Source organism: Pelodiscus sinensis, unplaced genomic scaffold, assembly GCF_049634645.1.
Source record: "Pelodiscus sinensis isolate JC-2024 unplaced genomic scaffold, ASM4963464v1 ctg182, whole genome shotgun sequence".
Taxonomy (NCBI): domain Eukaryota; kingdom Metazoa; phylum Chordata; order Testudines; family Trionychidae; genus Pelodiscus; species Pelodiscus sinensis.
In genome coordinates, this window is record NW_027465826.1 from 119,861 (window position 1) to 133,775 (window position 13,915).

The window sequence follows — 13,915 nt, forward strand, 5'->3', positions numbered from 1 at the left end:
CTACCCGCCCATCTCAGCCCCCGCCCAGCCGCTCTCTGCCCTCTGCTCTGGCTGCAGAGAGTGGGCAGCAGCCCCGGGGACCCCAGCCCCCAATTCCAGCAGCCCCGGGGCAGGGTCACGAGGGGATCGTGGCCAGGGCATTTGAATCGGGGGTGGGGCAGGCTCTGGGGTCACTGCCTAGAGGAGGGGGGTGGGGCTTGGGGGGACAGTGAGAAGAGGCAGGGCTGCCTGGCGATGCCTTCTGGTACCAGCTGGTCTCCTGGGACTGGGCCCATCTAGCCCGGCATCCCGTCTCCGCGGGGGGAGCCCGTGGCTGAGCTCTGAGAGCACCCGGCCCCTCCCACCCTGGGTTTGTGTCCCCCCCCCCCCCCCCCCGAGTGCGGTGCTGCTATTAATCCGGACCGTAATAACGCCCTCCCCACCCCCGCCCTGCCCGCCACGACTCCCACCGCATATTAATGCCCTTAATCTGGTTGTACTCACCTCCTCTCTCCCCTTCTCTCCTCTCCCTCCCCACCGGTGCCCCCAGTCATCCGTCGGGAGAATGGTAAATAACCCGCCTCGGGCGCGTTTCTCCAGCATCGCCTGGCTCTGTGTCCTAACCCGCTGGGTCCATCGCCTGCCAGGGGCTGGTCAGAACCCTGCCCCCCCGGGCCGACCCGTCCATCGCGGGGAGGGGGGGGCTGGGGAGGGGCAGGGACAGCTCCGTCTTTGTTACTATAGGGCAGCTTGTGAGTGCCGGCCTGTGTGTGCCGGTGTGTGTTTAAGGAGCTGGCCTCGATGTGCTGTTATTGTAGGGTTGCTGCGGGGGGCAGGAGCTAAGCACGCCGGGCTGTTATTGTAGGGTTGCTGTGGGGGGGGCAGGAGCTAAGCACGCCGGGCTGTTATTGTAGGGTTGCTGTGGGGCGGCAGGAGCTAAGCACGCCGGGCTGTTATTGTAGGGTTGCTGTGGGCGGCAGGAGCTAAGCATGCTGGGCTGTTATTGTAGGGTTGCTGTGGGGGGCAGGAGCTAAGCACGCCGGGCTGTTATTGTAGGGTTGCTGTGGGCGGCAGGAGCTAAGCATGCTGGGCTGTTATTGTAGGGTTGCTGTGGGGGGCAGGAGCTAAGCACGCTGGGCTGTTATTGTAGGGTTGCTGTGGGGGGCAGGAGCTAAGCACGCCGGGCTGTTATTGTAGGGTTGCTGTGGGCGGCTGGAGCTAAGCACGCCGGGCTGTTATTGTAGGGTTGCTGCGGGGGGCAGGAGCTAAGCACGCCGGGCTGTTATTGTAGGGTTGCTGCGGGGGGCAGGAGCTAAGCACGCCGGGCTGTTATTGTAGGGTTGCTGTGGGGCAGGAGCTAAGCACGCCGGGCTGTTATTGTAGGGTTGCTGTGGGGGGCAGGAGCTAAGCACGCCGGGCTGTTATTGTAGGGTTGCTGTGGGGGGCAGGAGCTAAGCACGCCGGGCTGTTATTGTAGGGTTGCTGTGGGCGGCTGGAGCTAAGCACGCCGGGCTGTTATTGTAGGGTTGCTGTGGGGCAGGAGCTAAGCACGCCGGGCTGTTATTGTAGGGTTGCTGTGGGGGGCAGGAGCTAAGCACGCCGGGCTGTTATTGTAGGGTTGCTGTGGGGGGCAGGAGCTAAGCACGCCGGGCTGTTATTGTAGGGTTGCTGTGGGCGGCTGGAGCTAAGCACGCCGGGCTGTTATTGTAGGGTTGCTGCGGGGGGCAGGAGCTAAGCACGCCGGGCTGTTATTGTAGGGTTGCTGTGGGGCGCAGGAGCTAAGCACGCCGGGCTGTTATTTTAGGGTTGCTGTGGGCGGCAGGAGCTAAGCACGCCGGGCTGTTATTGTAGGGTTGCTGGGGGCGGCAGGAGCTAAGCATGCTGGGCTGTTATTGTAGGGTTGCTGTGGGGGGCAGGAGCTAAGCACGCCGGGCTGTTATTGTAGGGTTGCTGTGGGGCGGCAGGAGCTAAGCACGCCGGGCTGTTATTGTAGGGTTGCTGTGGGGCGGCAGGAGCTAAGCACGCCGGGCTGTTATTGTAGGGTTGCTGTGGGGCGGCAGGAGCTAAGCACGCCGGGCTGTTATTGTAGGGTTGCTGTGGGGGGCAGGAGCTAAGCACGCCGGGCTGTTATTGTAGGGTTGCTGTGGGGCGGCAGGAGCTAAGCACGCCGGGCTGTTATTGTAGGGTTGCTGTGGGGGGCAGGAGCTAAGCACACCGGGCTGTTATTGTAGGGTTGCTGTGGGGCGGCAGGAGCTAAGCACGCCGGGCTGTTATTGTAGGGTTGCTGTGGGGGGCAGGAGCTAAGCACGCCGGGCTGTTATTGTAGGGTTGCTGTGGGGGGCAGGAGCTAAGCATGCTGGGCTGTTATTGTAGGGTTGCTGTGGGCGGCAGGAGCTAAGCACGCCGGGCTGTTATTGTAGGGTTGCTGCGGGCGGCAGGAGCTAAGCACGCTGGGCTGTTATTGTAGGGTTGCTGCGGGCGGCAGGAGCTAAGCACGCTGGGCTGTTATTGTAGGGTTGCTGTGGGGGGCAGGAGCTAAGCACGCCGGGCTGTTATTGTAGGGTTGCTGTGGGGGGCAGGAGCTAAGCACGCCGGGCTGTTATTGTAGGGTTGCTGTGGGGGGCAGGAGCTAAGCACGCCGGGCTGTTATTGTAGGGTTGCTGCGGGCGGCAGGAGCTAAGCACGCTGGGCTGTTATTGTAGGGTTGCTGCGGGCGGCAGGAGGTAAGCACGCCGGGCTGTTATTGTAGGGTTGCTGTGGGGGGCAGGAGCTAAGCACGCCGGGCTGTTATTGTAGGGTTGCTGCGGGCGGCAGGAGCTAAGCACGCTGGGCTGTTATTGTAGGGTTGCTGTGGGAAGCAGGAGCTAAGCACGCTGGGCTGTTATTGTAGGGTTGCTGTGGGGGGCAGGAGCTAAGCACGCTGGGCTGTTATTGTAGGGTTGCTGTGGGGGGCAGGAGCTAAGCACGCCGGGGCTGTTATTGTAGGGTTGCTGTGGGAAGCAGGAGCTAAGCACGCTGGGCTGTTATTGTAGGGTTGCTGTGGGGGGCAGGAGCTAAGCACGCTGGGCTGTTATTGTAGGGTTGCTGTGGGGCGGCAGGAGCTAAGCACGCCGGGCTGTTATTGTAGGGTTGCTGTGGGGCGGCAGGAGCTAAGCACGCTGGGCTGTTATTGTAGGGTTGCTGTGGGGGGCAGGAGCTAAGCACGCCGGGCTGTTATTGTAGGGTTGCTGTGGGCGGCTGGAGCTAAGCACGCCGGGCTGTTATTGTAGGGTTGCTGTGGGGGGCAGGAGCTAAGCACGCTGGGCTGTTATTGTAGGGTTGCTGTGGGAAGCAGGAGCTAAGCACGCCGGGGCTGGCTGGGGGCTCAGGGACCAGTGGCTGGGGGTTGGGGCATGGCTAAGTCCAGACGGGGCTTCAGAGGCCTGTGAACCCCTCCCCCGGGAGGACCAGGGCTCTGCCGTGGCTCCTGTGGCCACGTGGACCTGTGCTGCGCCGTGGCTCTGAGCCAATAGCCCTACGGCCAGGCTGCGAGTCGCGTCTGGTTGTGGCCGGGCCCCCGACGGCGCCGCACTCGCGCTGCTGCATCGGGGGCCTCAGTGTGCGGGGGGGGATCCCCGCCGAGGCCGCAAAGGCGGGTCCCCCCGCGCCGGGAGCCGGCTTTGCCCTTGAGCGTTGCGCCCGTCTCTGCCCCGGCCGGCGTCTGCCCAGCCGCTCGGAATCTCTCCCGGGACGGGCTGGTTGGACTCAGCAGGGGGCGCCGGTTCTGTCGGGCCCAGGGTTCTGATCAGCCTAGCAGGGGAGGGGGCGGGCGTGCTTCCGTGGCTCACGTGGCATGTCCCACAGCTCAGGCCCCGGGTGTGGGCCTTCCCGACCTGCGCTGCGCACTAACCGCACCCTGCCCCCTCGCCACGGGCCACGTTCCCCGCTCTCCTCAGGGACTCGCCCGCCCCTCTGAGACCTGGTCAGAGACCCCTCCTCTCCTGGGGCCGGGTCCCCGCCAGGCAGGGGCCTCGAGGAGCCGTAGCAGCAGGGCGTCTGCGCTGTCAACGTGGCGTCTTCACAGCCTCCCTGGTGTGGATGAGTTGCCTGCCGTCCCCGGCGTAACTCTGGGGTCGTCCCAGTGGTGGGGTGTCGGCATGGGGCCGTCGTGGGCGCTTTCCTGTAACACTCTGGGGTGCCCGGGTGTGACAGCACGTTGGGGATCCCCCGTCTCCTGCACCCCGAAATGGCACAAACAGGCTGCACCAGCCGGGGGAATAGAGGAAGTTTATTGCCTCTCCAGGATACAGCACAGCACAGATGTAATCTGGTCACAGAGCTGGGCTAGGATGTCTCAGGCCCCCTTGAGATGGGGGAGACTGGGCCCCTAAACTCCAGCCCCTCTCCCTAGGCTGACTCCTCCATGCTCCCACACAGCCAGCAACTCACTAACTCTCTTCCAGCCCTGCCCCCCAGCCAGGGCAGCATCCACCTTCCTTTGTTCCTCTCCATGGGGGGTGTCTGGCCACTGGTTTGCATAGTGACTCATCCTGTTTTGCTGGGTCGTGGTACCCACGGCAGCCAGTGGGGGTTACCCCAGAGCCAGCAGCATAGAAACCAGCCAGGTACCCCCACTACGTCACAGTTCTCCCCCCTCCGAGAGCGAACTGAGCAGGGTCACTCCGCTCGTGACCTAGGGAAGTTCGGGTCCTCTGCGTGGGAACCCGCCCTGGGGACATGGGTGCTCCCCTTGTCTCGGGCCGGCCGTGGCGAGGCCCCACATGAGCTGGCTTCCCTCTGTCCACTCGCTGCCCGCTCCAGGGCGACTGGCACAGGCCTGTCCTCGGGGGTCACACCCACCCTTCCACTGGCCTTGATCTCTGGCCAGGGTCTCTCGGGCCGGGGCCATGAGCCCAGTGAGCCTTCTCTGGACAGCCAGGGCGGCTCCCACCCCCGATGCTCCATCCAGGGAGGCCTTCCCCTCCCATAACTCTCTCAGCAAGCCCAGAGGGTCTATCTGGGGTAGAGACCCCCAAGCCACTTTCCTCCTGTCTTGGGCCTTCCCGCCCCTCTGGCAGGAGTCACAGGACCGGCAGTACCGCTGCACGGCTGTAAAGATTCCCGGCCAATAGAAGTGCTGGAGCAGCCTCAGCCGGGTGCTCCGGATCCCCCGGTGGCCCCCAACGGGGACGTCGTGGGCCAAATACAGCAGCTTGAGGCGATACTTTCGGGGGACGACCAGCTGCCGCTGGACCCCCCATGCCCTCACCTTCCTGGGGGGGAGCCACTCACGGAACAGGAGCCCACGCTCCCGCAGGAATCTCTCCTGGCCACCTCTCCCCCGGGGCTGAGCTGCACGGAGGCCAGCCTGGTCCCTCAGCCTCTGCAAGGAGGGGTCTGCCTGCACCTCAGCCTGGAATTCAGCTGCTGAGGCAGGGATCGGGACCTGTTCCCCACCTTTGCCTAGGTCCGGAGTCCCAGCCTGGCTGGACCCCGTGTCCACTGAGATGGGACCCTGAGGACGCTGCCAGGAGTCCTTCCCTGGACCCACGTTGTCAGCCCCCCGCTGGCTCTGGCTCCGGGTAGTGACTAGAGCCCGCTGGGATTCATGGGGCCACTCCTCTAGGTCATTCCCCATCAGCACCTCGGTGGGCAAGTGCGGGTGCACCCCCACTTCCTTGAGGCCTTCCTTCGCCCCCCATTTCAGATGCACCCTGGCTACAGGCACCTTAAACGGGGACCCGTCTATGCCCTTCAGGGTCAGCTGTGCGTGGGGTAGTATCCGCTCCGGGGCCACTATGTCGGATCGGGCCAGAGTCACCTCCGCCCCCGTGTCCCAGAAGCCCGTCACCTTCCTACCATCCACCTCCAGGGGTATGAGGCACTCGCTCCGCAGGGGCCGTCCTGCCCCCACCCGGTACACGGAGAAATCCGCCTCCTGAGAATCAGACCTCCCAGGGGAGGTGCACTGAGCATCCTTCCCCTCTCTCTGAGCTGAGGTTTGCCTGCCAGCCCCTGCCTCTGGGGCAGCCTGCCCTTCCTCCCGCCCCAGCCAGTTAACCCTGGAAAGTCCCCGGTCCTGGGACCTGGTGCACTGAGCCCTCTTGTGGCCTTTTTGCCCACAGCGATGGCAAGTTAGGCTTTGGGCTGTCTCTGTCCAGGGCCTGGCTGGTTCTCTGGGGCGCAGATGACCTGTTCCTTGGTCTCGCCCCGTAGTTGACTCCCTCCGTCGCTCAGCCGAGATCCGGTCTCTGCGCGATTCCCTTTCTCTCCGGGACTCCCGTTCACACCCGGACCGGCTCTCCGTGAACTCATCTGCCAGTCTCCCGGCCTCCTGGGGGTTCTCTGGTCTCCGGTCCTTGAGCCACAGCCTCAGTTTGGGTGGGCACGCTTCATAGAACTGCTCCATCATGACCAGCTTGAGCAGCTCCTCTGCGGTCTGGGCTCCGACTCCAGACACCCACTTGCGGCAGTATTGCGCCAGGCGGGAGGCCAGGTCCACATAGGTCTCCCGTGGCCCTTTCTGTACCCCCCGGAACTTCTTCCTGTACATCTCGGGGGTCAGCCCGAACTTGTGCAGCAGGGCCTCCTTGACTCGGTTGTAATCCCCTGGCTGTAGGTCCTCCAGCTGACTGAGCACTCCGGCCGCCTCCTGGTTCAGTGCGGGGATGAGCTCCTGCAGCCAGTCAGCTGGGGGGACCCGTTGCAGTCCACAGGCCCTCTCAAAGGAGCTGAGGAACCCGTCTATGTCACCCATGTCCTTCAATTGGGCCACCACGGGCCTCTCCAAGCGTCTGGCAGTCCTGGGACCCTGGGGCCCATCCGCACTTGGCGCAGCCGGTGCCCCGCCGGTTCTCCGCTCTGCCATGGCCAGCTCATGCTGCCGCTGCCTCTCTCGATCTTGGCGCTCCTTCTCTCGGTCCTGGCGCTCCTTCTCTCGGTCCTGTACTTCCAATTCCTTCATCCGCAGCTGGATCTCCAGCCGCCGCAGCTCCGCTGGGCTGGCCCCTGCCCTAGATGGGCTACGGTTTGCAGGCCTCCAGGGAGACGCTGTCTCATCTCTCCGTTGGGTTCCAGCGCTCCTCCCTCTCTCTGAGCCTGACACACTCTCAGGGGGGGTCTGGCTGCTTCCCCTGGGGACAAGATCCTGGCCCTGTAGCTGGTCATTCTCTTCCAGCTGGGTAATCAGCTGGGCCTTGGTTGCTTTCCGCACAGGCAAGCCCCTCTCTCTGCACAGCCCCACCAGCTCTGCCTTCAAGAGTCGGGCGTAGGCCATCTGCCCGCTGGGCCCCTCGGTGCAGACTCACCAGTCTAGTGCTGCAGCGCCCCACGATTCCCCGGAACCGCTTCGCTCTGTCTCCAGCACGCCTGGCTCCAGGGCTCTTGCTTCTACGGCGCCTTGTCGCTTGCCGCTGGCAGCTTCATCCACGGGGTGCAGTGGATCCCACTCCTGGCACCAGTGTGACGGCGCGTTGGGGGTTCCCCGTCTCCTGCACCCCGAAATGGCACAAACAGACTGCACCAGCCAGTGGAATTGAGGGTGGTTTATTGCTCCTCCAGCACAGCGCAGCACAGATGTAATCTGGTTACAGGAACTGGGGCTAAGAGGTCTCAGTGCCCCCCTTGAGATAGGGGAGTCCCAGCCCCCTCCCCAGCTCCTTATTCCCTGCCTTCCAGCCAGGAACTAACTAACTCTCTTCCAGCCCTGCCCCCCAGCCAGGGCAGCATCCACCTTCCTTTGTTCCTCTTCATGGGGGGTGTCTGGCCATACTCGTTTGCATAGTGACTCATCCTGTTTTGCTGGGTCATGGTACCCACAGCAGCCAGTGGGGGTTACCCCAGAGCCAGCAGGTACCCCCACTACGTCACACCGGGCTGTACCTAGTATCGTCATGGTGCCTTTCTGCAGCGCACAGGGCGGCTCTCGGATCTTCAGAAGCACGTGGTGTCCTGTGGTAGCAATGTGGTACTATCCTTGGCGGGGGCTTTATAAGAGCTTATGGCGCTTCTGGGGTAACGATGGACGAGTATTTCACAGTATCTTCAGAGCGTCTGTGTAGTAACAGCCCTTGCAGCGTCTCTGTGCTAATACTGTAGTAGGGAACTGTAGCACTTGGTGTTCGCCGTGGCGCTGTAGTAGCAGTGTGGTAACAGCATGGTAGTATTTGTGCAGTAGTAACGCGGCAGCATTGTTGCACGTCTCTGTGCTAATACTGTAGTAGGGAACTGTAGCACTTGGTGTTCGCCGTGGCGCTGTAGTAGCAGTGTGGTAACAGCATGGTAGTATCTGTGCAGTAGTAACACGGCAGCATCGTTGCACGTCTCTGTGCTAATACTGTAGTAGGGAACTGTAGCACTTGGTGTTCGCCGTGGCGCTGTAGTAGCAGTGTGGTAACAGCATGGTAGTATCTGTGCAGTAGTAACGCGGCAGCATCGTTGCACGTCTCTGTGCTAATACTGTAGTAGGGAACTGTAGCACTTGGTGTTCGCCGTGGCGCTGTAGTAGCAGTGTGGTAACAGCATGGTAGTATCTGTGCAGTAGTAACGCGGCAGCATCGTTGCACGTCTCTGTGCTAATACTGTAGTAGGGAACTGTAGCACTTGGTGTTCGCCGTGGCGCTGTAGTAGCAGTGTGGTAACAGCATGGTAGTATCTGTGCAGTAGTAACGCGGCAGCATCGTTGCACGTCTCTGCTCTAATTCTGTACCTGCGCAGTAACGCCAGGCCCCGGGGGTGGGGATCGTGGCCCAGTGCAGCGGCAGGCCCAAAAGGGGGCGAATCTCTGAGATCCTAGGGGAGACGATGTGTAGGGAACTCTTCCTGCTCCCTCCCCCCAGCGCGTGAGCCTCAGCGGTCAGGTGAAAGGAAGCAAGAAGGGGGAGTCAATGGTGGGGGCATCCCAGCCACAAAGGGGAGGAGCAACCTCACGAAGAGCGGCAAAGGGGCGGGTCCTTAACGCTGCGCGGGGCCATACGAATCCGCCGGGCCGGGCGCCCCTCCCCCCCATGGCATTCGTACCAGCTGGAATGTGACCGGTGTGGCTGCCCCGCCACCCTGTGCCACTGGCCCAGTGAACCAGCCAGGACCCCGATCCAACTGGGCCCAGAGCAACAGACGACGCTTCCCAGTAGTAACCTGTGACCCTCAGCCTCCAGCTCGCAGTGCCCCTGCGGGACTTGCACTGTAGCCCTGCATTACGGGACGGCTCCGGCATTACTCCAGCACCTCTCTGCCTTTCCTCCTAGTGACTCTGCTGTACTCTGCCTTTCCTCCTAGTGCCTCTGCTGTACTCTGCCTTTCCTCCTAGTGACTCTGCTGTACTCTGCCTTTCCTCCTAGTGCCTCTGCTGTACTCTGCCTTTCCTCCTTGTGACTCTGCTGTACTCTGCCTTTCCTCCTAGTGACTCTGCTTTACTCTGCCTTTCCTCCTAGTGACTCTGCTGTACTCTGCCTTTCCTCCTAGTGACTCTGCTTTACTCTGCCTTTCCGCCTAGTGCCTCTGCTGTACTCTGCCTTTCCTCCTAGTGCCTCTGCTGTACTCTGCCTTTCCTCCTAGTGCCTCTGCTGTACTCTGCCTTTCCTCCTAGTGCCTCTGCTGTACTCTGCCTTTCCTCCTAGTGCCTCTGCTGTACTCTGCCTTTCCTCCTAGTGACTCTGCTGTACTCTGCCTTTCCTCCTAGTGACTCTGCTGTACTCTGCCTTTCCTCCTAGTGACTCTGCTGTACTCTGCCTTTCCTCCTAGTGCCTCTGCTGTACTCTGCCTTTCCTCCTAGTGACTCTGCTGTACTCTGCCTTTCCTCCTAGTGACTCTGCTTTACTCTGCCTTTCCTCCTAGTGACTCTGCTGTACTCTGCCTTTCCTCCTTGTGCCTCTGCTGTACTCTGCCTTTCCTCCTAGTGCCTCTGCTGTACTCTGCCTTTCCTCCTAGTGCCTCTGCTGTACTCTGCCTTTCCTCCTAGTGCCTCTGCTGTACTCTGCCTTTCCTCCTAGTGACTCTGCTGTACTCTGCCTTTCCTCCTAGTGCCTCTGCTGTACTCTGCCTTTCCTCCTAGTGCCTCTGCTTTACTCTGCCTTTCCTCCTAGTGACTCTGCTGTACTCTGCCTTTCCTCCTAGTGACTCTGCTGTACTCTGCCTTTCCTCCTAGTGCCTCTGCTTTACTCTGCCTTTCCTCCTAGTGACTCTGCTGTACTCTGCCTTTCCTACTAGTGCCTCTGCTGTACTCTGCCTTTCCTCCTAGTGATTCTGCTTTACTCTGCCTTTCCTCCTAGTGACTCTGCTGTACTCTGCCTTTCCGCCTAGTGCCTCTGCTGTACTCTGCCTTTCCTCCTAGTGACTCTGCTGTACTCTGCCTTTCCTCCTAGTGACTCTGCTTTACTCTGCCTTTCCTCCTAGTGACTCTGCTGTACTCTGCCTTTCCTCCTAGTGACTCTGCTGTACTCTGCCTTTCCTCCTAGTGACTCTGCTGTACTCTGCCTTTCCTCCTAGTGCCTCTGCTGTACTCTGCCTTTCCTCCTAGTGCCTCTGCTGTACTCTGCCTTTCCTCCTAGTGACTCTGCTGTACTCTGCCTTTCCTCCTAGTGACTCTGCTGTGCTCTGCCTTCCCTCCTAGTTCTCCAGACTTTACTCTGCCTTTCCTTCTAGTTCTCCAGACTTTCCTCCTAGTGACTCTGCTTTACTCTGCCTTCCCTCCTAGTTCTCCAGACTTTTCTCTGCCTTTACTCCCAGGGTATGTCTAAACTACCACCCTAGTTCAAACTAGGGTGGTAATGTAGGCAACCAGAGTTGCAAATGAAGCCGGCACGGACTAGGTAGTTCGGATTAGGCTTCCTATTCCGAACTACCGTTACTCCTCATTCCACGAGGAGTAACGGTAGTTCGGAATAGGAAGCCTAATCCGAACTACCTAGTTCGTGCCACGGGCACGGAGTCCGAACTAGCGGACATTTAAAAATGGTGGCGCCCGGCGAGATGCAAATGAAGCCCGGGAAATTCAAACCCCGGGCTTCATTTGCAACTCCGGTCGCCTACATTAACCACCCTAGTTTGAAATAGGGTGGTAGTATAGACATACCCCCAGTGACTCTGCTTTACTCTGACTTTCTTCCTCGTTCTCCAGACTTTCCTCTGCCTTTACTCCTAGTGACTCTGCTGTACTCTGCCTTTACTCCTAGTGACTCTGCTGTACTCTGCCTTTCCTCCTAGTTATCCAGACTTTCCTCTGCCTTTCCTCCTAGTGACTCTGCTGTACTCTGCCTTTCCTCCTAGTTATCCAGACTTTACTCTGCCTTTACTCCTAGTGACTCTGCTTTACTCTGCCTTTCCTCCTAGTTATCCAGACTTTACTCTGCCTTTACTCCTAGTGACTCTGCTTTATTCTGACTTTACTCCCCATTTTCTGGACTTTGCACCTACATTACTCAGAGTTTATTCTTGCAAATCTTCCACTTAACTCCAGCTGGATCTCAGCCAGAATTCAGAAGTCAGTGTTTGGCCTCAACATATTTTTTGAAATAAATACTAAATGGCTCCCCAGTAAGCCAGACAGTAACATTAACGATGGTCCCTCTCTCCCAATCCCTTCCCCTCCTTCCTCTGAATTCTCTCTTCCTCCCTCAATTGCCTGCTGCACTGGGCAGACAGGGCCCAGCCCTGCTGATGCCAGGATCTCGGGGAGTGACGATATTGTAAAAACCCAATATCCCTCCCACCCCATCCGCCACAGGCAAGAACACAGAGGAGCCCCGCGGGTCCCTAATGAGACGCATGCTGCCTGAACCCTGTAACCTGAGCTGAATCCCGCGGTCCTTGCTCGGGCTCAACTCCCATTGGAACCAATGGGCCAGATTCTGAGCTCCTTACTCAGGGCTTACTCGCTCCCCACTCCCGGTTACTTCCTCCTTACTCATGGTGGGGATTACTCATTCCTTACTCAGGGGTTAGTCGCTCCCCACTCCAGGTTACTTCCTCCTTACTCATGGTGGGGATTACTCATCCCTTACTCGGGGGTTAATCGCTCCCCACTCCAGGTTACTTCCTCCTTACTCATGGTGGGGATTACTCATCCCTTACTCGGGGGTTAATCGCTCCCCACTCCAGGTTACTTCCTCCTTACTCATGGTGGGGATTACTCATCCCTTACTCGGGGGTTAATCGCTCCCCACTCCAGGTTACTTCCTCCTTACTCATGGTGGGGATTACTCATTCCTTACTCGGGGGTTAATCGCTCCCCACTCCAGGTTACTTCCTCCTTACTCATGGTGGGGATTACTCATTCCTTACTCGGGGGTTAATCGCTCCCCACTCCAGGTTACTTCCTCCTTACTCATGGTGGGGATTACTCATTCCTTACTCGGGGGTTAATCGCTCCCCACTCCAGGTTACTTCCTCCTCACTCATGGTGGGGATTACTCATTCCTTACTCGGGGGTTAATCGCTCCCCACTCCAGGTTACTTCCTCCTCACTCATGGTGGGGATTACTCATTCCTTACTCGGGGTTATGCCTTCCTTATTTCAGTGGGGTTTACTTCCTCCATCCTCGGAGTTTTCACTCTCCTCATTCAGGGATTACTCCCTCCCTGCTCAGGCTAGGGGTGTTATATGGCGGTTTCTGGGGCGCGCCAATAGCTGAGAGCCAGGGCTACTTGCAGCCCACGACTGAAGGTTCCCCCCCCCACTATTCAGCACGGAACCAGCCACACCGAGCACGTCTGCTCCCACACCGACCAGCAAGGAGTCACCCAAGTAAATCCCCTCGGGCCCCCCAGTTCTCCTGGGCCACCACCAGTAACGCCTTGTGCAGCTGGGAGGTGTTGAAAACCAACCAGCAAAAGGTTCCTCCGATGCCCAAGGACCAGCCCCCCAGTGGGGCTCCGGCGTTCCCCCAAAGCTGCCAGTCCCGCGGGCGCCGGGAGGGGGGCGCCAGGGCTCAGGTACACGCACATGCGCCCAGTTCTCGGGGTGGGCTGGCAGCAGAGGGGGAACCAGCTGGCTCAAGGTGTCCCGTCCGGCGCCCGGCGCTTCCCCCTCCTGGCACGGCTCCTGCCAAGGGAGAAGGCCCCCAGGACAGCACCTGGCGGTGAGCCCTGCCCCGACCAGCCCCTCCCCTGGCCCCCCTTGTCTGGGCTGTGGGGCAAACAGACTGGGGGGGGGCACCTGGCCCGGAATCTTCCTATGACGGCCAATCACTGCCTCTTAGCACCCGAACAAGGCCTGTCGGGCGGGGGGGCCCGTGTGCTGTGTGCTGGCGTGTGGGCTACCTGGCTGCTCCCGGCCCCTCCCCCATCCATGTACGCTAACCCGGCCCCTCCCCCTGCCTGCCGTGTGCGCTAACCCGGCCCCTCCCCTCACCCACCGTATGCGCTAACCCGGCCCCTCCTCTCACCCGCCGTGTGCGCTAACCCGGCCCCTCCCCTCACTCGCCGTGTGCGCTAACCCGGCCCCTCCCCTCACCCACCGTATGCGCTAACCCGGCCCCTCCTCTCACCCGCCGTGTGCGCTAACCCGGCCCCTCCCCTCACTCGCCGTGTGCGCTAACCCGGCCCCTCCCCTCACTCGCCGTGTGCGCTAACCTGGCCCCTCCCCTCACCCGCCATGTGCGCTAACCCGGCCCCTCCCCTCACCTCACCCACTGTGTGCGCTAACCTGGCCCCTCCCCTCACCCGCTGTGTGCGCTAACCTGCCCCCTCCCCCTGCCTGCCGTGTGCGCTAACCCGGCCCCTCCCCTCACCCGCCGTGTGCACTAACCTGGCCCCTCCCCTCACCCGCCGTGTGCGCTAACCCGGCCCCTCCCCTCACCCACTGTGTGCGCTAACCCGGCCCCTCCCCTCACCCGCCGTGTGCGCTAACCCGGCCCCTCCCCTCACCCGCCGTGTGCACTAACCTGGCCCCTCCCCTCACCCGCCGTGTGCACTAACCTGGCCCCTCCCCTCACCCGCCGTGTGCACTAACCCGGCCCCT

The 13,915-nt window shown here is 60.8% G+C and overlaps 1 protein-coding gene across 1 annotated transcript in view; it reads left to right on the plus strand.

Annotated features, from left to right (window-relative positions):
* RYR1 (ryanodine receptor 1) overlaps positions 1–13,915 on the plus strand; it is a gene marked incomplete at its 3' end in the record, with an annotated part of 133,229 nt that overhangs the window by 100,076 nt on the left and 19,238 nt on the right. Inside the window, 1 exon segment of the mRNA XM_075914612.1 lies at positions 530–547. Coding sequence (XP_075770727.1) covers positions 530–547 — 18 coding nt within the window.